Here is a 24,335-nt window from a genome sequence, read left to right as displayed (position 1 = left end):
TCCGGAAGCGGATCAATCAGTGAACTCATTCTACAATAAGCACTTGTATTGTTTCTCTAGTATCCTCACACGAGTATCTATGAGACCAGCTACATCCATCATATGGACGAGTATACAACACACCAGTCTGTTTGGTTATCTCGACGTCCCTCTCAAGTAACCTACGACCGGGATTATTTAGGATCTGTGTTTAAAGGTGAATTAGTCTCATTATCATGATCTCATCACGATCCGTTTTCCATTACACAGATCTAAGGACATATATATATATATATATATATATATATATATATATATATATATATATATATATATATATATATATATATATATATATATATATATATATATATATATATATATATATATATATATATATATATATATATATATATATTGTTAGGATCGGGGTCAGCATTAAGAGGGGGGGGTGAATTAGTGCAGTAGTAAAATCACGTTAGTTCAAAAAACCTTCATACGATAAAATCGATTTTATAAAGATAGCTTAAAAGCGTATAGAAAAGTATTGAAGGCAGTAAACTATTGAAGAGGGTTGCAATAAGGATAAATTGCTCAAAGTAAAATGCAAACCAGATTTTAGAGTGGTTTGGTCAACGTAACCTACATCAACTACCCTTTTACACCCCTCTTCTCCTTTTCTCAGGTTTAGGAGACAACCCTTACAAGCACACACTCCTCTCTTATAGAATTCTAACACTTAGAGTAGAGGAGGGAATTCTAAAGATCACAGTAATGTTTTCTCTCTTTTAATCTCTCTGTGAATGTATGCTTTAACCAGGGATAAGAGGGGTATTTATAGGTTTCAAGTTAATTCAAACTTGAAGCCTAAAACTTTACCATCCAGGGTTCCCCCGGCACGGGCGGTACCACCACCTGCGTTGGGCGGTACCACCGCCTAGTGTCATTCTGACACTAACACTACCCTGGTCGATACCACCGCCTGACATCCTACCAAAGGCGGTATAACTACCCAGACTGGCGGTACCACTGCCTGATACAGTCTCGAAGACTATGCCACGATGGTGAGACTTCTTGGGGCACTATTTAGGCTTCTTATTGGGCCAACACAATTCTTATATGGGCCTAGCTTGCCCCTAATTGGGTTGGCCCAAATCCAAACCCAATTACGTGCTAACTACGAAATCCTAAGACATTTGCTAAGCTAAACAAGTCCTTATGTCTATTCTTCTAGCGAGCTTCCGGCGATCTTCCAGCGAACTTCCGACGATCTCTCGGCAATGTTCCGGCGGACTCCCGGTAAGCTCTTGGACTTCATGACGATCTTTTTGGTGAGTTCCGACAAGCTTCTCTAGCAAGCTCCGAGACTTCTTAGCTGGTTCCACTAGAACTTCTGACGAACTGTCACGGACTTAGCTGCTTTTTCCTAAGTCATGCAGCACCCTTGCATGTCCGTCCGCAAAGGTCAGCCTCCCATGGTCTCTGAGGACTCACAAAAGAGAAAACGAGTTAGAGAGAACGCCTCACTTGGGATCGATAAGCAAACATTCCAAGAAACACTTCATAGACAATGCAAATTACAAACAGACTTTATAAGCTCTGAACAGTTACATAACAAAGAGTTAAAATGGTCCATTATAGATCGAAAATCTCTCACACGTGTCACATGACACAACCTTTATTTACAAGCCTAAAGCGACCACCAACCTAACTAAAATGGGACTATTAAGCCTTCGATCGTCCCTCTACATGCTGTACAAAGCATGAACATACCAAAAGACAGACATACATAAGTATTATATCAAACATCCTGTTTCGAAGTTTGTTCGTGACATTCTCCCCCACTTATTCCTTCGACGTCCTTGTCGAAGCCTTTGTCGACACTATAACTCATCGCTTTTGCTGAGTCTTCAATCTTCTGCTCCAACTGCAATGCGCCTCTTGGCTCCCAGCTGCTCTCTGCTGCTGTTTTTGAGTAGTCGAACATTTAATCTGCCATGCTGCTTCAACTCGCCAATAACTGACTCTAGTGTGGGGTTAGCTGAGTTGTGTTGATCCCTGTTGGTTCCTGCAGATCCTCCAAATGAATGAAAAGACTATCCTTACTGCGCTAGTCTCTCAAATACCTCATGCTGCTTGAACTGGATGGATACTTGTTGGAGCTTTAACGAGCATCATCTCATAAACTTCTGAAATTTTAGGTCATTCCTTCATAAAATTTATCCATTGACTATTCTTTAACTTAGTTGTCACTTTCAAGTAGGTTCGTATCACTTCCGCTTTCGATTGGCATTTCATTGGGAAATGAAGTGGACAATCTACTCTCAATAGCACTGATCACCATTGGTAAGGATTTGACAACTATTGTCTTCCATTATCTTCGAAGGGTCTTTGAACTTATGCATAGCTCCTCTACTGGATAGATAAGAAAATTAGGATATTCAGTTTCGCCCATTCTCTTAAGGGTTGAGAAGGCAAAGGTTACTTTAATTCGCCCGCCTCCTTGAGGTTGTACTTCATATATCGAGCTAGTTACTAGCCTTCGCTTGCTCTTTGCTCATACTTCTGAAGCACTTGAAGTGTTTGCACTCCTTGCGTTGAGTTAGCTACTATGATTCACCTTCTAAATGCCATCGAACTTCTGGAATGCAAGAAGTTTTCATCCCAACTTGGAGTAATTCTCTAATAGATTTGGTCGCCCCTAGAATTATATCGTCTTCTCCATCAACCCTGCCGCCTACTCCATTGAGTAGCAAAGATACAACACCAAGTACTGCCTGCTTCATTCCTTGGTCGTGCACTCTTGCATGACCCGAAGTCCTTCACTTTCGGCTATCTTGATGAGAAGCTCGTTGACACCGGTCTTACGAAGTTCTTTGGCCTCTGCCCTTTAGCCTTATCTCAGTACTTGGAGTTTACCTCTGCATGCTCCACCTCCTCGGTCCCTTTCATGACCAAGCACTCACCCTCCATGAGAGCAAGGGATCAATGACTTTCACGGAAGTCCCGCCTCTACGGTACCATGGCGCTGCCATGCCCATGGCCCTACTATCCGTCGTCTCGCATCTGCATCCCTTTTTATCACAATCAATAGATATGTCTCTATGGCACTCCTCTGATTCCACCTCCATTCTAACTTATGCTTAATTTTGGGTAGCTAAGTCTCTTTGGACTCATCGTCGCTTCCTCGCCCCTTTTGACCCCCTGCTTTGACACCTCTGTGTTCTCCAAGCAGCTCCCTTTGGTCGATGGAAAGATAGATTGTAACTCCCATGCATGGCCTCTGCCATCACGCTATAGGGTTTGTATCGATTCTGTTCTCCTTAGCTTCCTTGGTAGCAACGTTCGCTTATTCGACCTTGTCCTCTGACTTGTTGGGCTCCCTTAAGCAAATATGAGCTCTGGAGCAATCCAACTCTCCACCTACTTCGATCATACCTCTATATGATCAAGTCCCTCCCATGGAACTCACTGATACTTGCATTCGAACTTTTTCCTTGGTGGAACACAGCCCCCCATATGCTGATGACCAAGGCTTTCATCCATTGCAAAATTCGATGCACGTACGGAAGACCCGCCTCTGCGGTACCATGGGCTTCACTCCTTGAATCCATAGCCCTTCTTGCCATCGTGTTGTTCACCGAAGTGGAGCTTCCAGTAGCTCTCGATCATTCCTTCGTATGATCTAGTCCCTCACGGGACTATGTCGTGTATATCGCATTGCCACGAACTGTTCCACGATGATCCGCTGCACCCTATTACCTCCTGGTGACGTCTCCATTGCATTCTGATCCTTGTGCGATGAACTCAAATTGTGATCCCTCTATGTGTGGCCTCTGCCAATACATCACAGGGTCTCTTCCACCTTCGATTTTGTTCGCTCCTTTGGCAATCGACCTTCATCCACCCACTCTTGGGTCACACCTAGATGAAGCACTGCTCTAGGACAGTCCGTCGCCTAGTAGCTGCCGAAGTCCCCCGACTTCGCTGCAATTAGTGTACCATTGTTTGGATCCTGGGCCTCTATCCCTACCAGCACAATTTTTGCTACGCACCGCTTCCTTCATGGCAACTTGAATGGTAACATTGTGGCATATTCTTCAATAGTACCCACCTCTGCATCCTCTTACCCTGTGCTAAGACCTTCTGAACCCAACTTCACCTCCGCAAATTGAGTCGCCTTAGTTTCTCCATCAAATGTTTTTCCGAGATAAGATGCATATGCCCAGAAGCTCCCTTCGTCTTTGGCACAATGCAAGATGAGTCTGCTCCATCAAAATGAATGACCCATGGAACTACATGATCCTGCTCTTATCTTTGCAAGAGTTCAATGCCTTGACCTCTATCCAAGGAAAGCACAGTGCCTCCGTTCCATGTTCCATCTTCTATGCTGGCTCCCTTCATGCGGCTTGGATACTTCGCCAAGTTACACCCAAGTTGCTCCGCTCCTCGTTTTTGCATTGAGTTGATGGTGGCCCTCGCTCACGCTCATCATTCCATGGGTCAGCCCTCCCTTGAGCTCGATCTCCATATCGACTTCAAGTGTGCCTTCATTTATATTGCTTTGGGTCGCTCACCCACTTGATCTCGCAATGCATCCACCAATGCATTCTCTCAAGCGAGATCATGTGACAACTCCTCGCCGCTTACTCAGTCCATTGAGCTTCGTGGAGTTGTTGTTTGTTAAGGTACTCCTCCTCAACATGTGAGGTCCGTCCCACATGATTCTCCCTTTGGAGAGCCAAGACTTATCCCTCCTGAATAACTATCCCATTGGAGCAACATCTCTCTTTGTTTCGGAGACCACCATCCCCTTGGACTACTCCAATTTGCTGAACAAACTGTGCATTGTTCTGCCTTCTACAAACGCACTTGCTAGATTGTGACTCCACGTCAATACAGCCCTTGCTGCACCACTCAAGGCCTAGCAACATGCTGAACTCATTACACACTTCAGCCTCCTACGGATGTATCATTTACATGCTGAAGAGAAAGTTTCAATGCTCCATGGCGCTGAGTTTCGGTTGCCTTGGGATGGCCACGAACATTCCATCGTCCGCATACAAGCCCATGCATGAGTACCGAAGTTTTTGAGTTAGCAATTCTCTTCACCTCTGTGAGCTTTGTATAACTCTTTCGGTCGCTGAGCAACTCATTCCACCTTGCATTGTCTCATCCTTTACCAAGCGTCTCGCTTGCCTTGAGCACCATCAAGTATAGCTGTCAACGTTGAGCCGTAGCTCAAACTCAGTCATCCCACCCTTTGTGCACTCCACATTCTTCCAAGCTTACCTGTTCTCATGGTGCCTCTTACGCAAAGGGTTGGCCATTTCTCTGAATGCCAATCTCAGATGCCCGCTCCTCCGAGCGACTCCTTTTCCCTACATCTCCATGCCCGTTTTCCCCCAAACGATCGCGCGTGTGCTGACTGCCCTCCACGCAGCCCCGCTAGGTCCCCCACATTTGCATGCTAAGTGTTTCTATGAGTGCTTGTCCCGCTCTGATACCATCTGTCACGGACTTAGCTGGTTTTGCCTAAGTCGTGCAGTACCCTTGCGTGTCCGTCCGCAAAGGTCAGCCCCCCCGAAGCCTCCCATGGTCCCTTAGGACTCATAAAAGAGAAAACGGGTTAGAGAGAACGCCTCACTCGGGATCCACAAGCAAACATTCCAGGAAACACTTCATAGACAATGCAAATTATAAACAGACTTTACAAGGTCTAAATAGTTACACAACAAAGGGTTAAAATGGTCCATTACAGACCGAAAATCTCTCACGCGTGTCCACATGACACATCCTTTATTTATAAGCCTAAAGCGGCCACCAACCTAACTAAAATGGGACTATTAAGTCTTTGGTCGTCCCTCTACATGTTGTACAAAGTATGAACATACCAAAAGACACGGATATACATAAGTATTACATTAAACATCCTATTTCGAAGTTTGTCCGTGACAGAACGTCCGGACTTCCGACAAACTCTCGAACTCCCAACGTGATCTCGATCTTGACTCTGAGACTTCATTTTGCTTCGTGCCTTGCTATCGTAGTTAATCCTGCACATGTAAAACACACTTCGATCTAGATAATTAATACTAAGCATTAATCAAGTTGTCCGGCATATCATTGGTCCCTCAATGCTTCGTCCGATTCTTCGGTGCATCATCCTCTCTTGCAGCCTATTGCCCAATCGGCCAGTTGACTCCGCAACTCCGATATCCTTTGCGCAATATCCGCTCTTCTTGGCCCGATGCCTGAATCCACGACCCGAAGCCTTCTATCGATATGTCGACCGATCATCTAACATGTTTTCCCCTAGCACAACATGATTTTTCCTACTTTAATTGTCTCATCTTGATCGAAGTATCCTGCGTCACTCAAAACGCAGATTAAATCATAAACACATCAATTGGTTTCATCATCAAAATAAGAGATTCAACATATATATATATATATATATGTAATAATCAAAATAAAATGATAAAAATACCAAAATATAATAAGCAAAACGATTGCATGTCAAGTCACATGTGTCATCACTCACGTGATTGGCTTGTTGGGCACCTATGACTAGCACTTTGTACATGTGACACCTTGGGTGCTAGGTGTTTTTATTTCTGAGACACCTCGACCACACTTCGAACATCCTTACACACATAGGTCAGAACCATGTTGGGCTTACTAAGATACCAATAATATCTTCTCATAACATTTTTGGTGTTGGAAGGAGGGCTCGATGTCATATGAATACTCGCTCGTTAATCCTCTTAATAAACACTAGAGCAAAGAGGCTTCGCCATCGATCCTTAGTACCTAAGCCACCTACTTAGCCCTGTTGAGTTGTTCTTAAATCTTACTCAATAAATACAAACATTAACAAGCATGATACATACACTCACTCGATTTTTTCCTCAATTGGCCTAATAGGCAATGCCACCAGCTCAATCATAGTCCCTAGCTCCACTACCAGTAGTACCTTATCAAGATTCCCTAACTCGACATAGTGCCAACATCTCATAAATGCTTAAGGCTTGTTAAACCATCTGTTGAGGGGGCACTTCGATCTTTGTCGATGAAATTCAACGGATCACACCACTCTTAATGTGCCTCACTTGAATCCAAGACCCACTCAATGGACTTGATGGATAACTCCCTACTGATCCAATTATGGTAGATGGACCGACATTTGGAGGAGATGCAATGAGAGCTCTAACAATCAAAATGGGAAGCATTGGTTGACTCCACCTAAGGTCGATTCTCATTCACCCAAAAAATCCAAGAGAATTTGATTTCAGAGAGCTTACATATGCCATCCTTGGAGATGTTCGATGGTAATGTCAATCTGATGGAGCACATTATGGCTTTCCATGGTCAGATTTTCCTATATGACGTCTTGAATACCCTAATTACTACACCTTTCGAACCACGTTAAGAGGCCTAACACGAGAATGATATGCTCGCCTAAAGCTACTTTCTATTATCTTTCGCTCAACTAGTGAGGGACCAAGCATTGGATGACTTGAGGATGGGCTCGTCTCTTTTGAAACCGAAGCTAAGAAGAAGGTCCCCAAGGTTAGAGCTCGAATGATGCTTTGAGCCCCATCAAACCAGCTAAAAGAGGTTTATAATGCAGGATGACCCCTCTCCTCCTAAGATTCATATAAATCTCTTCAGTATCACATGGAAGGGACACTACTCTGCTGTTGAGATGTTGAAACCGAAAAAAATTAGTCCTATCCACTATTGAGATGTAGGAGAATTTGGGTTAATCCTCTCATCGCTAAGGCACTAAGGAGGAAATGGTGGAATCCCTCTCTCTCCTCCATATTAAAATGATAATCGAGGAGTCTCCCTTGAGATGCCCGCCTCTCTCTCTCCCCCCTCTTTTCCCACATTTATTTATTAAAATGCTAGTCAAGGAGGATATGAAAAGATACTCCTCCCGTCATACGTGGAATTTAGCCCACGACTACATACCCTCAATCAATGCAATGCGGATTTTCACTCCCCTAAGAAGTCACCTTCCACGACCAAGATAGATCACCTTCTCGGGATTATTTAAACAAGACATGTGAGTCGAGCAAACCCGAACCATATTAGAACTCCGTTATAGCCAACAAACGGGCTAGGAAGACGTCTAAGGCGCGAGTCAAGCAAACCCAACCCGCATAAGAAGAAATTTACTATGCCAAAAAAAAGGGTTAGGAAGGCACCTAAGACATGTGAGTCGGGTAAACACAACTCACAATAGTAGAAATCCGCTATGGTAGAAAAACTGATCAAGAAGGTGCCCAAGGCACATGAATCGAGCAAACCTAACTCGTGTAAAAAGAAATCTTCTATGGCGGAAAAATGGGTTAAAAAAGCACCCGAGGCAAATGAGTCAGGCATATCCAACTCGCATAAGAAGAAATTCGTTACAATAAAAAAAAAGGGGGTCAGAAAGTCGCCCAAGACACGTGAGTCAAGCAAACCCAATATACATAAGAAGAAATCTACCATAGTGAAAAATCAAACTAAGAATAGTTCCCGAAATGCATGAGGTATGAAAACCCGATCCACAACCGATAAAATCTGTTATAGAGATACGAGACGAAGAATGCTTAAAGCACATAAAGACTAAAAAGATATGCTCGGAACTCTAGAAACTTCAAAGTATATCTTCGCGGAGAGCCAAAAGATAGGGAATATAAAATTTATAATTATCATTTTTATCATAATATTTTTTTTTATTATAATCAGTGAAAATAGAGTTTATATTTTTTAAAAATTTAATTTTTTATATATAAATGGATGATAACTTGAAGAACACGTAACCGTGTCAATTATTGGTAAACTTTCCACCATACAAAAGCCCGTCCTCGATGGCCGCGAAGCTCTCGTACGTAATCACTGAAGTCATATGTCCCGAACTCTCCATCGTTTTTTTTGCCATAAAGTCCTGTTTGCTAGACGCTCCACGCGTACGATCGTCGGTGGCCATGGCCGAGTTCCTGGCGGCGGACGTGCTGTGGAGCTTGGGATGGGGCGTGGCCGGGCTGCTGTTTCTGGCGTGGGCCTTGCGGGTGCTCAACTGGGCGTGGTGGAGGCCGAGGCGGCTGGAGCGCGCGCTCCGGGCGCAGGGGCTCAAAGGCACCGCATACCGCTTCCCCTACGGCGACCTCAAGGAGAACGCGCGGTTCAGCAAGGAGGCCCGCGCCAAGTCCATGCCCCTCGCCCACAACATCATCCCTCGCCTTCTCCCTTTTTATCATCGCGCCATGGACGAGTACGGTAAGCGCTTCCTCCTCCTCCTCTGTTGTCGTCATCGCCTGGGCACGAGCTCCAACTGTTAGAACTCGATCTTGTTCTTGTGCATGCAGGTAAGATATCATTCACATGGTTGGGGCCTGTGCCGCAAGTGGCCATCACGGATCCGGAGCTGGTGAGGGAGGTTCTATCCAATAAGTTCGGCCACTTCCGGAAGCCGAACCAGAACCCCCTCGCCCGGTTCTTCGCCAGAGGCCTCGCTGTGTACGAAGGCGAAAAGTGGGTCAAACATAGGAGGATTCTGAATCCTGCTTTCCATGCGGAGAAGCTAAAGGTGATTGATTCACTGTTCTGCACAACACCCAAACGGAACATCTTGGAAGTGCATCCATCCGTCTTGTTTCCAGTTTGATTCATACCAAAAAGTTTATCCTCATCAATTTTGCAGCGAATGTTGCCGGCATTCTCTGCTTGCTGTAGTGATCTGATGGATAGATGGGAGAACATGGCGGGCTCTGAGGCATGTTATGAGTTAGATGTTTGGCCTGAGCTCCAAAGCTTCACTGGAGATGTCATTTCACGAACTGCCTTCGGTAGCAGCTACGAAGAAGGAAGGCCAATTTTCCATCTTCAAGCTGAGCAGGCTGAGCTCCTTATTCAGGTTGTCCAAAATCTTTATGTCCCTGGGTACAGGTGAGTCCTTCTCCTACTCAATTCCATGTCGTTGAACGAAGCTTTAAAGGAAGAAACATCAGAATTTAGTTGTGTTGAAAGGATCATTGATTTGATGATCCGAGATAGTAGGTGGTCCATTGATGCCTCACTTGCAAAATTCAAAGCTTCATCTCAAAGACTTCGTTGCTGCTACACATTTCTAATCGCAATATTGTATTGAGCTCATCAATTATGCGAGTTTTCGAATGATTCGTAGGATACGGCTACTGATAATTGCTGTCAAACAGGTTTCTTCCCACCCCAAAGAACAAGAGAATAAGAGCAATTGATAGAGAGATCCGATCGATTCTGAGAGGCATAATAAAGAAGAGAGAACAGGATATAAAGACTGGAATGGCAAGCAACGATGACCTGTTGGGCCTGTTGATGGAGTCTAACATGAAGCACTTACAAGAAGATGGGAACAAGAATGCCGGGATGACAACCGAAGATGTGATTGAAGAATGCAAGCTCTTCTACTTTGCAGGGCAGGAGACAACATCTGTGTTGCTGACATGGACAATGATCTGCTTGAGCATGCACCCTACCTGGCAGATCCGCGCTAGAGAAGAAGTTCTTCGAGTCTTTGGCGATAACAAACCCGATTTGGATGGCTTGAGCCACTTAAAGATCGTTGAGTATCATCTTCCTACTTTGTTCTTCTGCTTAGCTGAACTAAACACACTCTGATTGCTATTTGTTTCGACCCTATTCATCAGCATGCTGTTCTTGTTCTTTCTTGAACTGAAAGATGAGGAAGATTTCACCAAGTGATGACCGAAATTTGTGTGGGCAGGTGACCATGATTCTGTATGAGGTGCTCAGGCTATACCCTCCAGGAATTCTCCTCCAGAGGCAGACATACAAGACGATGAAACTTGGGGATGTGGTTTACCCACCAGGAGTTCTCCTCCTGCTGCATGTAATCTTCGTCCACCATGATCCAAACCTGTGGGGCAAAGATGCCAGTGAGTTCAATCCAGAGAGGTTCGCCGAAGGGGTGTCAAGGGCGTCGAAGGAACAGGTTGCGTTCTTCCCGTTCGGCGGAGGCCCACGAATTTGCATCGGCCAGAACTTTGCGTTGCTGGAAGCAAAGATGGGACTGAGCATGATTCTTCAGCATTTCTCCTTTGATCTCTCGCCGTCGTATGCTCACGCTCCACACACTGTCTTCACTCTTCATCCCCAGCACGGTGCTCAAATAAGGTTGCGAAAACTCTAAGTACTTATACCGATGAAATTGCAGGCAAAATATGTAAGTGAAGTTGAACCCTATTGTTGCAACAGGGATCAAACACAAGTTTACTGTGAGCATGTATTCCTTAACAATCTCATATTGAACATTTCCCGTTCCCCAAGATAAATAGAATTCAGAAGAACTCTGATTTCATGAGCTCTTCTAAGTTTAACCAAATATTGGCGATCAATTATTATCTACCACATGATCTTTGTTTGACATTAATGCTGGCAGGAGGGAGGCAAGACCTGCCACGTGGACATAAGTCTAAAGTATACAATTGTGGATTGCCTCCTCCCTTCTCATCTCTATGGATAGAAAAAAACAAAGGTAGTATTTTAGTAGCAATTGTCTCCTCCCTTATTGTCCATAGACAAGGCTATTAAGAGCTGCTTCCCCATAAAATATTTCACCACTCTACTGTTTTTTATGGTCAAGAATAAAAACTCGATTTTAGCATAGTTAGCAAGTGAGAATCACTTCTATCACTCGTGACCATTCTTATCTATCTTAGATTATTAACTTAGATATTAGAGGGACTCGATTGAGATAACTCTTCCGATCTTAATCTTTGTATTGAGAAATCTATGGGCGATATCACATGTGCAGTAAAAGAACAGAAAACAAAATCCCCAATTCTCAAAGATTTATTTGTTATCGTGCAAAGATTGATGTGCAAAAATCTGTAAAACTTAAAACTACGTATAGTAAATATTGTATTACCTAAGGAGATTGTATATCCCTGAATCCCTGCATATCTCTAGGAGAGGGTGAATGAGGTCAAGAGTCCTCCTCTCTAGCGGTGATCCACATAACAGGGCTACGATGTTGCTCCTCAAAACTTCAGGCCTACTTTGAGGTGCAAAGGGGGAGGAGAATAGGAGAGGCAAGCAAAGGCTTAGCCTATAAACCACTGAATCCCTCCTATTCATAGAGGTCCTCTATCAACTTAACCCTAATGGATCCTCCACTATTGGGTATTGGATCTCTATCTAACTACCCAAACCTCTTAGTTTAGTGGACCTCTATCCAATAATCTCTTATGGGCTCTTATTAGATCTCATCCATAGGATCCAATAATTCAAGGGCTTATTGGATATCCAATAAGATAGGGGCTTCGACAGATATCTCATATCCGAACCTCTACTCATCGTAACGCCTACCATATGTGTGACCCTCTAGATCCAACAATATCAAGCTGACCGTGAGTCATACCTGTCAGAACTACTTCTGACTCAGTGAATTGTTATCTCCATAATAACTCACTCGAATCATCGATTACGAACGTACTATGCCACTACGCCTTAGTCCTCAGATGATTCAAGGGAATCCAATCCATTGGACCTGTTTGTTCTCAGTTACCATGTACATATAGTCCATCATCTATCTAATATCTCAGAGACCGTATACCGGGTATGGTGCTATGAGACCCATACAATTTCTACTCGAGTCTTGCTCTAACTAAATTCTCCCGTAGAACTTTTTTTTTTCTCAATCCGAATGATTCTGGCTAGGGATTTATTTAAGCAAGAACACATGGGACATTCCTCTCAAGACACCGAGAGTGGATGATCCTCTATCGACACTCAATAGCCCTCGTAAGGTTGACTACCACTCTTGAAGACCAGTTGTGCTAGATCCGGGACACCCAAACCTGTAAGTCCAGTATCAAAGAGTGGAGCACTCATATAGGATAACATTGGTGTCTCAAGTCTAAGGACTAAATACACCACTAGGACCATGGAATCGTTGTCTGACAATAAGGCATCATCAACCATCCAGCATTCCGGAAGCGGATCAATCAGTGAACTCATTCTACAATAAGCACTTGTATTGTTTCTCTAGTATCCTCACACGAGTATCTATGAGACCAGCTACATCCATCATATGGACGAGTATACAACACACCAGTCTGTTTGGTTATCTCGACGTCCCTCTCAAGTAACCTACGACCGGGATTATTTAGGATCTGTGTTTAAAGGCGAATTGGTCTCATTATCATGATCTCATCACGATCCGTTTTCCATTACACAGATCTAAGGACATATATATATATATATATATATATATATATATATATATATATATATATATATATATATATATATATATATATATATATATATATATATATATATATATATATATATATATATATATTGTTAGGATCGGGGTCAGCATTAAGAGGGGGGGGTGAATTAGTGCAGTAGTAAAATCACGTTAGTTCAAAAAACCTTCATACGATAAAACCGATTTTATAAAGATAGCTTAAAAGCGTATAGAAAAGTATTGAAGGCAGTAAACTATTGAAGAGGGTTGCAATAAGGATAAATTGCTCAAAGTAAAATGCAAACCAGATTTTAGAGTGGTTTGGTCAACGTAACCTACATCAACTACCCTTTTACACCCCTCTTCTCCTTTTCTCAGGTTTAGGAGACAACCCTTACAAGCACACACTCCTCTCTTATAGAATTCTAACACTTAGAGTAGAGGAGGGAATTCTAAAGATCACAGTAATGTTTTCTCTCTTTTAATCTCTCTGTGAATGTATGCTTTAACCAGGGATAAGAGGGGTATTTATAGGTTTCAAGTTAATTCAAACTTGAAGCCTAAAACTTTACCATCCAGGGTTCCCCCGGCACGGGCGGTACCACCACCTGCGTTGGGCGGTACCACCGCCTAGTGTCATTCTGACACTAACACTACCCTGGTCGATACCACCGCCTGACATCCTACCAAAGGCGGTATAACTACCCAGACTGGCGGTACCACTGCCTGATACAGTCTCGAAGACTATGCCACGATGGTGAGACTTCTTGGGGCACTATTTAGGCTTCTTATTGGGCCAACACAATTCTTATATGGGCCTAGCTTGCCCCTAATTGGGTTGGCCCAAATCCAAACCCAATTACGTGCTAACTACGAAATCCTAAGACATTTGCTAAGCTAAACAAGTCCTTATGTCTATTCTTCTAGCGAGCTTCCGGCGATCTTCCAGCGAACTTCCGACGATCTCTCGGCAATGTTCCGGCGGACTCCCGGTAAGCTCTTGGACTTCATGACGATCTTTTTGGTGAGTTCCGACAAGCTTCTCTAGCAAGCTCCGAGACTTCTTAGCTGGTTCCACTAGAACTTCTGACGAACTGTCACGGACTTAGCTGCTTTTTCCTAAGTCATGCAGCACCCTTGCATGTCCGTCCGCAAAGGTCAGCCTCCCATGGTCTCTGAGGACTCACAAAAGAGAAAACGAGTTAGAGAGAACGCCTCACTTGGGATCGATAAGCAAACATTCCAAGAAACACTTCATAGACAATGCAAATTACAAACAAACTTTATAAGCTCTGAACAGTTACATAACAAAGAGTTAAAATGGTCCATTATAGATCGAAAATCTCTCACACGTGTCACATGACACAACCTTTATTTACAAGCCTAAAGCGACCACCAACCTAACTAAAATGGGACTATTAAGCCTTCGATCGTCCCTCTACATGCTGTACAAAGCATGAACATACCAAAAGACAGACATACATAAGTATTATATCAAACATCCTGTTTCGAAGTTTGTTCGTGACATTCTCCCCCACTTATTCCTTCGACGTCCTTGTCGAAGCCTTTGTCGACACTATAACTCATCGCTTTTGCTGAGTCTTCAATCTTCTGCTCCAACTGCAATGCGCCTCTTGGCTCCCAGCTGCTCTCTGCTGCTGTTTTTGAGTAGTCGAACATTTAATCTGCCATGCTGCTTCAACTCGCCAATAACTGACTCTAGTGTGGGGTTAGCTGAGTTGTGTTGATCCCTGTTGGTTCCTGCAGATCCTCCAAATGAATGAAAAGACTATCCTTACTGCGCTAGTCTCTCAAATACCTCATGCTGCTTGAACTGGATGGATACTTGTTGGAGCTTTAACGAGCATCATCTCATAAACTTCTGAAATTTTAGGTCATTCCTTCATAAAATTTATCCATTGACTATTCTTTAACTTAGTTGTCACTTTCAAGTAGGTTCGTATCACTTCCGCTTTCGATTGGCATTTCATTGGGAAATGAAGTGGACAATCTACTCTCAATAGCACTGATCACCATTGGTAAGGATTTGACAACTATTGTCTTACATTATCTTCGAAGGGTCTTTGAACTTATGCATAGCTCCTCTACTGGATAGATAAGAAAATTAGGATATTCAGTTTCGCCCATTCTCTTAAGGGTTGAGAAGGCAAAGGTTACTTTAATTCGCCCGCCTCCTTGAGGTTGTACTTCATATATCGAGCTAGTTACTAGCCTTCGCTTGCTCTTTGCTCATACTTCTGAAGCACTTGAAGTGTTTGCACTCCTTGCGTTGAGTTAGCTACTATGATTCACCTTCTAAATGCCATCGAACTTCTGGAATGCAAGAAGTTTTCATCCCAACTTGGAGTAATTCTCTAATAGATTTGGTCGCCCCTAGAATTATATCGTCTTCTCCATCAACCCTGCCGCCTACTCCATTGAGTAGCAAAGATACAGCACCAAGTACTGCCTGCTTCATTCCTTGGTCGTGCACTCTTGCATGACCCGAAGTCCTTCACTTTCGGCTATCTTGATGAGAAGCTCGTTGACACCGGTCTTACGAAGTTCTTTGGCCTCTGCCCTTTAGCCTTATCTCAGTACTTGGAGTTTACCTCTGCATGCTCCACCTCCTCGGTCCCTTTCATGACCAAGCACTCACCCTCCATGAGAGCAAGGGATCAATGACTTTCACGGAAGTCCCGCCTCTACGGTACCATGGCGCTGCCATGCCCATGGCCCTACTATCCGTCGTCTCGCATCTGCATCCCTTTTTATCACAATCAATAGATATGTCTCTATGGCACTCCTCTGATTCCACCTCCATTCTAACTTATGCTTAATTTTGGGTAGCTAAGTCTCTTTGGACTCATCGTCGCTTCCTCGCCCCTTTTGACCCCCTGCTTCGACACCTCCGTGTTCTCCAAGCAGCTCCCTTTGGTCGATGGAAAGATAGATTGTAACTCCCATGCATGGCCTCTGCCATCACGCTATAGGGTTTGTATCGATTCTGTTCTCCTTAGCTTCCTTGGTAGCAACGTTCGCTTATTCGACCTTGTCCTCTGACTTGTTGGGCTCCCTTAAGCAAATATGAGCTCTGGAGCAATCCAACTCTCCACCTACTTCGATCATACCTCTATATGATCAAGTCCCTCCCATGGAACTCACTGATACTTGCATTCGAACTTTTTCCTTGGTGGAACACAGCCCCCCATATGCTGATGACCAAGGCTTTCATCCATTGCAAAATTCGATGCACGTACGGAAGACCCGCCTCTGCGGTACCATGGGCTTCACTCCTTGAATCCATAGCCCTTCTTGCCATCGTGTTGTTCACCGAAGTGGAGCTTCCAGTAGCTCTCGATCATTCCTTCGTATGATCTAGTCCCTCACGGGACTATGTCGTGTATATCGCATTGCCACGAACTGTTCCACGATGATCCGCTGCACCCTATTACCTCCTGGTGACGTCTCCATTGCATTCTGATCCTTGTGCGATGAACTCAAATTGTGATCCCTCTATGTGTGGCCTCTGCCAATACATCACAGGGTCTCTTCCACCTTCGATTTTGTTCGCTCCTTTGGCAATCGACCTTCATCCACCCACTCTTGGGTCACACCTAGATGAAGCACCGCTCTAGGACAGTCCGTCGCCTAGTAGCTGCCGAAGTCCCCTGACTTCGCTGCAATTAGTGTACCATTGTTTGGATCCTGGGCCTCTATCCCTACCAGCACAATTTTTGCTACGCACCGCTTCCTTCATGGCAACTTGAATGGTAACATTGTGGCATATTCTTCAAGAGTACCCACCTCTGCATCCTCTTACCCTGTGCTAAGACCTTCTGAACCCAACTTCACCTCCGCAAATTGAGTCGCCTTAGTTTCTCCATCAAATGTTTTTCCGAGATAAGATGCATATGCCCAGAAGCTCCCTTCGTCTTTGGCACAATGCAAGATGAGTCTGCTCCATCAAAATGAATGACCCATGGAACTACATGATCCTGCTCTTGCCTTTGCAAGAGTTCAATGCCTTGACCTCTATCCAAGGAAAGCACTGTGCCTCCGCTCCATGTTCCATCTTCTATGTTGGCTCCCTTCATGCGGCTTGGATACTTCGTCAAGTTACACCCAAGTTGCTCCGCTCCTCGTTTTTGCATTGAGTTGATGGTGGCCCTCGCTCACGCTCATCATTCCATGGGTCAGCCCTCCCTTGAGCTCGATCTCCATATCGACTCCAAGTGTGCCTTCATTTATATTGCTTTGGGTCGCTCACCCACTTGATCTCGCAATGCATCCACCAATGCATTCTCTCAAGCGAGATCATGTGACAACTCCTCGCCGCTTACTCAGTCCATTGAGCTTCGTGGAGTTGTTGTTTGTTAAGGTACTCCTCCTCAACATGTGAGGTCCGTCCCACATGATTCTCCCTTTGGAGAGCCAAGACTTATCCCTCCTGAATAACTATCCCATTGGAGCAACATCTCTCTTTGTTTCGGAGACCACCATCCCCTTGGACTACTCCGATTTGCTGAACAAACTGTGCATTGTTCTGCCTTCTACAAACGCACTTGCTAGATTGTGACTCCACGTCAATACAGCCCTTGCTGCACCACTCAAGGCCTAGCAACATGCTGAACTCATTACACACTTCAGCCTCCTACGGATGTATCATTTACATGCTGAAGAGAAAGTTTCAATGCTCCATGGCGCTGAGTTTCGGTTGCCTTGGGATGGCCACGAACATTCCATCGTCCGCATACAAGCCCATGCATGAGTACCGAAGTTTTTGAGTTAGCAATTCTCTTCACCTTTGTGAGCTTTGTATAACTCTTTCGGTCGCTGAGCAACTCATTCCACCTTGCATTGTCTCATCCTTTACCAAGCGTCTCGCTTGCCTTGAGCACCATCAAATATAGTTGTCAACGTTGAGCCGTAGCTCAAACTCAGTCATCCCACCCTTTGTGCACTCCACATTCTTCCAAGCTTACCTGTTCTCATGGTGCCTCTTACGCAAAGGGTTGGCCATTTCTCTGAATGCCAATCTCAGATGCCCGCTCCTCCGAGCGACTCCTTTTCCCTACATCTCCATGCCCGTTTTCCCCCAAACGATCGCGCGTGTGCTGACTGCCCTCCACGCAGCCCCGCTAGGTCCCCCACATTTGCATGCTAAGTGTTTCTATGAGTGCTTGTCCCGCTCTGATACCATCTATCACGGACTTAGCTGGTTTTGCCTAAGTCGTGCAGCACCCTTGCGTGTCCGTCCGCAAAGGTCAGCCCCCCCGAAGCCTCCCATGGTCCCTTAGGACTCATAAAAGAGAAAACGGGTTAGAGAGAACGCCTCACTCGGGATCCACAAGCAAACATTCCAGGAAACACTTCATAGACAATGCAAATTATAAACAGACTTTACAAGGTCTAAATAGTTACACAACAAAGGGTTAAAATGGTCCATTACAGACCGAAAATCTCTCACGCGTGTCCACATGACACATCCTTTATTTATAAGCCTAAAGCGGCCACCAACCTAACTAAAATGGGACTATTAAGTCTTTGGTCGTCCCTCTACATGTTGTACAAAGTATGAACATATCAAAAGACACGGATATACATAAGTATTACATTAAACATCCTATTTCGAAGTTTGTCCGTGACAGAACGTCCGGACTTCCGACAAACTCTCGAACTCCCAACGTGATCTCGATCTTGACTCTGAGACTTCATTTTGCTTCATGCCTTGCTATCGTAGTTAATCCTGCACATGTAAAACACACTTCGATCTAGATAATTAATACTAAGCATTAATCAAGTTGTCCGGCATATCATTGGTCCCTCAATGCTTCGTCCGATTCTTCGGTGCATCATCCTCTCTTGCAGCCTATTGCCCAATCAGCCAGTTGACTCCGCAACTCCGATATCCTTTGCGCAATATCCGCTCTTCTTGGCCCGATGCCTGAATCCACGACCCGAAGCCTTCTATCGATATGTCGACCGATCATCTAACATGTTTTCCCCTAGCACAACATGATTTTTCTTACTTTAATTGTCTCATCTTGATCGAAGTATCCTGCGTCACTCAAAACGCAGATTAAATCATAAACACATCAATTGGTTTCATCATCAAAATAAGAGATTCAACATATATATATATATATATATATATATATATATATATATATATATATATATATATATATATATATATATATATATATATATATATGTAATAATCAAAATAAAATGATAAAAATACCAAAATATAATAAGCAAAACGATTGCATGTCAAGTCACATGTGTCATCACTCACGTGATTGGCTTGTTGGGCACCTATGACTAGCACTTTGTACATGTGACACCTTGGGTGCTAGGTGTTTTTATTTCTGAGACACCTCGACCACACTTCGAACATCCTTACACACATAGGTCAGAACCATGTTGGGCTTACTAAGATACCAATAATATCTTCTCATAACATTTTTGGTGTTGGAAGGAGGGCTCGATGTCATATGAATACTCGCTCGTTAATCCTCTCAATAAACACTAGAGCAAAGAGGCTTCGCCATCGATCCTTAGTACCTAAGCCACCTACTTAGCCCTGTTGAGTTGTTCTTAAATCTTACTCAGTAAATACAAACATTAACAAGCATGATACATACACTCACTCGATTTTTTCCTCAATTGGCCTAATAGGCAATGCCACCAGCTCAATCATAGTCCCTAGCTCCACTGCCAGTAGTACCTTATCAAGATTCCCTAACTCGACATAGTGCCAACATCTCATAAATGCTTAAGGCTTGTTAAACCATCTGTTGAGGGGGCACTTCGATCTTTGTCGATGAAATTCAACGGATCACACCACTCTCAATGTGCCTCACTTGAATCCAAGACCCACTCAATGGACTTGATGGATAACTCCCTACTGATCCAATTATGGTAGATGGACCGACATTTGGAGGAGATGCAATGAGAGCTCTAACAATCAAAATGGGAAGCATTGGTTGACTCCACCTAAGGTCGATTCTCATTCACCCAAAAAATCCAAGAGAATTTGATTTCAGAGAGCTTACATATGCCATCCTTGGAGACGTTCGATGGTAATGTCAATCTGATGGAGCACATTATGGCTTTCCATGGTCAGATTTTCCTATATGACGTCTTGAATACCCTAATTACTACACCTTTCGAACCACGTTAAGAGGCCTAACACGAGAATGATATGCTCGCCTAAAGCTACTTTCTATTATCTTTCGCTCAACTAGTGAGGGACCAAGCATTGGATGACTTGAGGATGGGCTCGTCTCTTTTGAAACCGAAGCCAAGAAGAAGGTCCCCAAGGTTAGAGCTCGAATGATGCTTTGAGCCCCATCAAACCAGCTAAAAGAGGTTTATAATGCAGGATGACCCCTCTCCTCCTAAGATTCATATAAATCTCTTCAGTATCACATGGAAGGGACACTACTCTGCTGTTGAGATGTTGAAACCGAAAAAAATTAGTCCTATCCACTATTGAGATGTAGGAGAATTTGGGTTAATCCTCTCATCGCTAAGGCACTAACTAAGGAGGAAATGGTGGAATCCCTCTCTCTCCTCCATATTAAAATGATAATCGAGGAGTCTCCCTTGAGATGCCCGCCTCTCTCTCTCCCCCCTCTTTTCCCACATTTATTTATTAAAATGCTAGTCAAGGAGGATATGAAAAGATACTCCTCCCGTCATACGTGGAATTTAGCCCACGACTACATACCCTCAATCAATGCAATGCGGATTTTCACTCCCCTAAGAAGTCACCTTCCACGACCAAGATAGATCACCTTCTCGGGATTATTTAAACAAGACATGTGAGTCGAGCAAACCCGAACCATATTAGAACTCCGTTATAGCCAACAAACGGGCTAGGAAGACGTCTAAGGCGCGAGTCAAGCAAACCCAACCCGCATAAGAAGAAATTTACTATGGCAAAAAAAAGGGTTAGGAAGGCACCTAAGACATGTGAGTCGGGTAAACACAACTCACAATAGTAGAAATCCGCTATGGTAGAAAAACTGATCAAGAAGGTGCCCAAGGCACATGAATCGAGCAAACCTAACTCGTGTAAAAAGAAATCTTCTATGGCGGAAAAATGGGTTAAAAAAGCACCCGAGGTAAATGAGTCAGGCATATCCAACTCGCATAAGAAGAAATTCGTTACAATAAAAAAAAAAGGGGTCAGAAAGTCGCCCAAGACACGTGAGTAAAGCAAACCCAATATACATAAGAAGAAATCTACCATAGTGAAAAATCAAACTAAGAATAGTTCCCAAAATGCATGAGGTATGAAAACCCGATCCACGACCGATAAAATCTGTTATAGAGATACGAGACGAAGAATGCTCAAAGCACATAAAGACTAAAAAGATATGCTCGGAACTCTAGAAACTTCAAAGTATATCTTCGCGGAGAGCCAAAAGATAGGGAATATAAAATTTATAATTATCATTTTTATCATAATATTTTTTTTTATTATAATCAGTGAAAATAGAGTTTATATTTTTTAAAAATTTAATTTTTTATATATAAATGGATGATAACTTGAAGAACACGTAACCGTGTCAATTATTGGTAAACTTTCCACCATACAAAAGCCCGTCCTCGATGGCCGCGAAGCTCTCGTACGTAATCACTGAAGTCATATGTCCCGAACTCTCCATCGTTTTTTTTGCCATAAAGTCCTGTTTGCTAGACGCTCCACGCGTACGATCGTCGGTGGCCATGGCCGAGTTCCTGGCGGCGGACGTGCTGTGGAGCTTGGGATGGGGCGTGGCCGGGCTGCTGTTTCTGGCGTGGGCCTTGCGGGTGCTCAACTGGGCGTGGTGGAGGCCGAGGCGGCTGGAGCGCGCGCTCCGGGCGCAGGGGCTCAAAGGCACCGCATACCGCTTCCCCTACGGCGACCTCAAGGAGAACGCGCGGTTCAGCAAGGAGGCCCGCGCCAAGTCCATGCCCCTCGCCCACAACATCATCCCTCGCCTTCTCCCTTTTTATCATCGCGCCATGGACGAGTACGGTAAGCGCTTCCTCCTCCTCCTCTGTTGTCGTCATCGCCTGGGCACGAGCTCCAACTGTTAGAACTCGATCTTGTTCTTGTGCATGCAGGTAAGATATCATTCACATGGTTGGGGCCTGTGCCGCAAGTGGCCATCACGGATCCGGAGCTGGTGAGGGAGGTTCTATCCAATAAGTTCGGCCACTTCCGGAAGCCGAACCAGAACCCCCTCGCCCGGTTCTTCGCCAGAGGCCTCGCTGTGTACGAAGGCGAAAAGTGGGTCAAACATAGGAGGATTCTGAATCCTGCTTTCCATGCGGAGAAGCTAAAGGTGATTGATTCACTGTTCTGCACAACACCCAAACGGAACATCTTGGAAGTGCATCCATCCGTCTTGTTTCCAGTTTGATTCATACCAAAAAGTTTATCCTCATCAATTTTGCAGCGAATGTTGCCGGCATTCTCTGCTTGCTGTAGTGATCTGATGGATAGATGGGAGAATATGGCGGGCTCTGAGGCATGTTATGAGTTAGATGTTTGGCCTGAGCTCCAAAGCTTCACTGGAGATGTCATTTCACGAACTGCCTTCGGTAGCAGCTACGAAGAAGGAAGGCCAATTTTCCATCTTCAAGCTGAGCAGGCTGAGCTCCTTATTCAGGTTGTCCAAAATCTTTATGTCCCTGGGTACAGGTGAGTCCTTCTCCTACTCAATTCCATGTCGTTGAACGAAGCTTTAAAGGAAGAAACATCAGAATTTAGTTGTGTTGAAAGGATCATTGATTTGATGATCCGAGATAGTAGGTGGTCCATTGATGCCTCACTTGCAAAATTCAAAGCTTCATCTCAAAGACTTCGTTGCTGCTACACATTTCTAATCGCAATATTGTATTGAGCTCATCAATTATGCGAGTTTTCGAATGATTCGTAGGATACGGCTACTGATAATTGCTGTCAAACAGGTTTCTTCCCACCCCAAAGAACAAGAGAATAAGAGCAATTGATAGAGAGATCCGATCGATTCTGAGAGGCATAATAAAGAAGAGAGAACAGGATATAAAGACTGGAAAGGCAAGCAACGATGACCTGTTGGGCCTGTTGATGGAATCCAACATGAAGCACTTACAAGAAGATGGGAACAAGAATGCCGGGATGACAACCGAAGATGTGATTGAAGAATGCAAGCTCTTCTACTTTGCAGGGCAGGAGACAACATCTGTGTTGCTGACATGGACAATGATCTGCTTGAGCATGCATCCTACCTGGCAGATCCGCGCTAGAGAAGAAGTTCTTCGAGTCTTTGGCGATAACAAACCCGATTTTGATGGCTTGAGCCACTTAAAGATCGTTGAGTATCATCTTCCTACTTTGTTCTTCTGCTTAGCTGAACTAAACACACTCTGATTGCTATTTGTTTCGACCCTATTCATCAGCATGCTGTTCTTGTTCTTTCTTGGACTGAAAGATGAGCAAGATTTCACGAATTGATGGACTGAAATTTGTGTGGGCAGGTGACCATGATTCTGTATGAGGTGCTCAGGCTATACCCTCCATTTATTCTCCTCCGGAGGCGGACATACAAGACGATGAAACTTGGAGATGTGGTTTACCCACCGGGAGTTCTCCTCCTGCTGCATGTAATCTTCATCCACCATGATCCAAACCTGTGGGGCAAAGATGCCAGTGAGTTCAATCCAGAGAGGTTCGCCGAAGGGGTCTCAAAGGCGTCGAAGGAACAGGTTGCGTTCTTCCCGTTCGGCGGAGGCCCTCGAATTTGCATCGGCCAGAACTTTGCATTGCTGGAAGCAAAGATGGGACTGAGCATGATTCTTCAGCATTTCTCCTTTGATCTCTCGCCGTCGTATGCTCACGCTCCACACACTGTCTTCGCTCTTCATCCCCAGCACGGTGCTCAAATAAGGTTGCGAAAACTCTGAAGTACTTGTGGTTAGGAAATCGCAGGCAAAATATGTATGTGAAGTTGAACCCTGCTTAAGGACTATACATAAAGTCCTGAAGAATATATGTATATGCAAAATATGTAATAGTCTACAGGATTATATATTAATTGATGCTCTTATATTTGATAACTAGATT

The 24,335-nt window shown here is 44.2% G+C and overlaps 2 protein-coding genes across 2 annotated transcripts; both read left to right on the top strand.

Moving 5' to 3' along the window:
- Positions 1–8,866: 8,866 nt before the first annotated feature.
- Positions 8,867–11,356, top strand: LOC135634312 (cytochrome P450 CYP72A616-like). The gene is made up of 5 exons (XM_065144699.1): positions 8,867–9,252; positions 9,342–9,562; positions 9,677–9,921; positions 10,191–10,575; positions 10,739–11,356. The coding sequence occupies exons 1-5, from the start codon at positions 8,961–8,963 to the stop codon at positions 11,162–11,164; spliced, it is 1,569 nt and encodes a 522-aa protein (XP_065000771.1). The 5' UTR covers positions 8,867–8,960; the 3' UTR covers positions 11,165–11,356.
- A 10,504-nt stretch (positions 11,357–21,860) lies between these two features.
- Positions 21,861–24,331, top strand: LOC135634262 (cytochrome P450 CYP72A616-like). Its single transcript, XM_065144608.1, has 5 exons — positions 21,861–22,262; positions 22,352–22,572; positions 22,687–22,931; positions 23,201–23,585; positions 23,750–24,331. The coding sequence occupies exons 1-5, from the start codon at positions 21,971–21,973 to the stop codon at positions 24,173–24,175; spliced, it is 1,569 nt and encodes a 522-aa protein (XP_065000680.1). The 5' UTR covers positions 21,861–21,970; the 3' UTR covers positions 24,176–24,331.
- Positions 24,332–24,335: the final 4 nt, after the last annotated feature.

This window comes from Musa acuminata, chromosome BXJ3-3, assembly GCF_036884655.1.
Source record: "Musa acuminata AAA Group cultivar baxijiao chromosome BXJ3-3, Cavendish_Baxijiao_AAA, whole genome shotgun sequence".
Taxonomy (NCBI): domain Eukaryota; kingdom Viridiplantae; phylum Streptophyta; class Magnoliopsida; order Zingiberales; family Musaceae; genus Musa; species Musa acuminata.
This window is presented reverse-complemented; position numbering and strand designations above follow the sequence as displayed.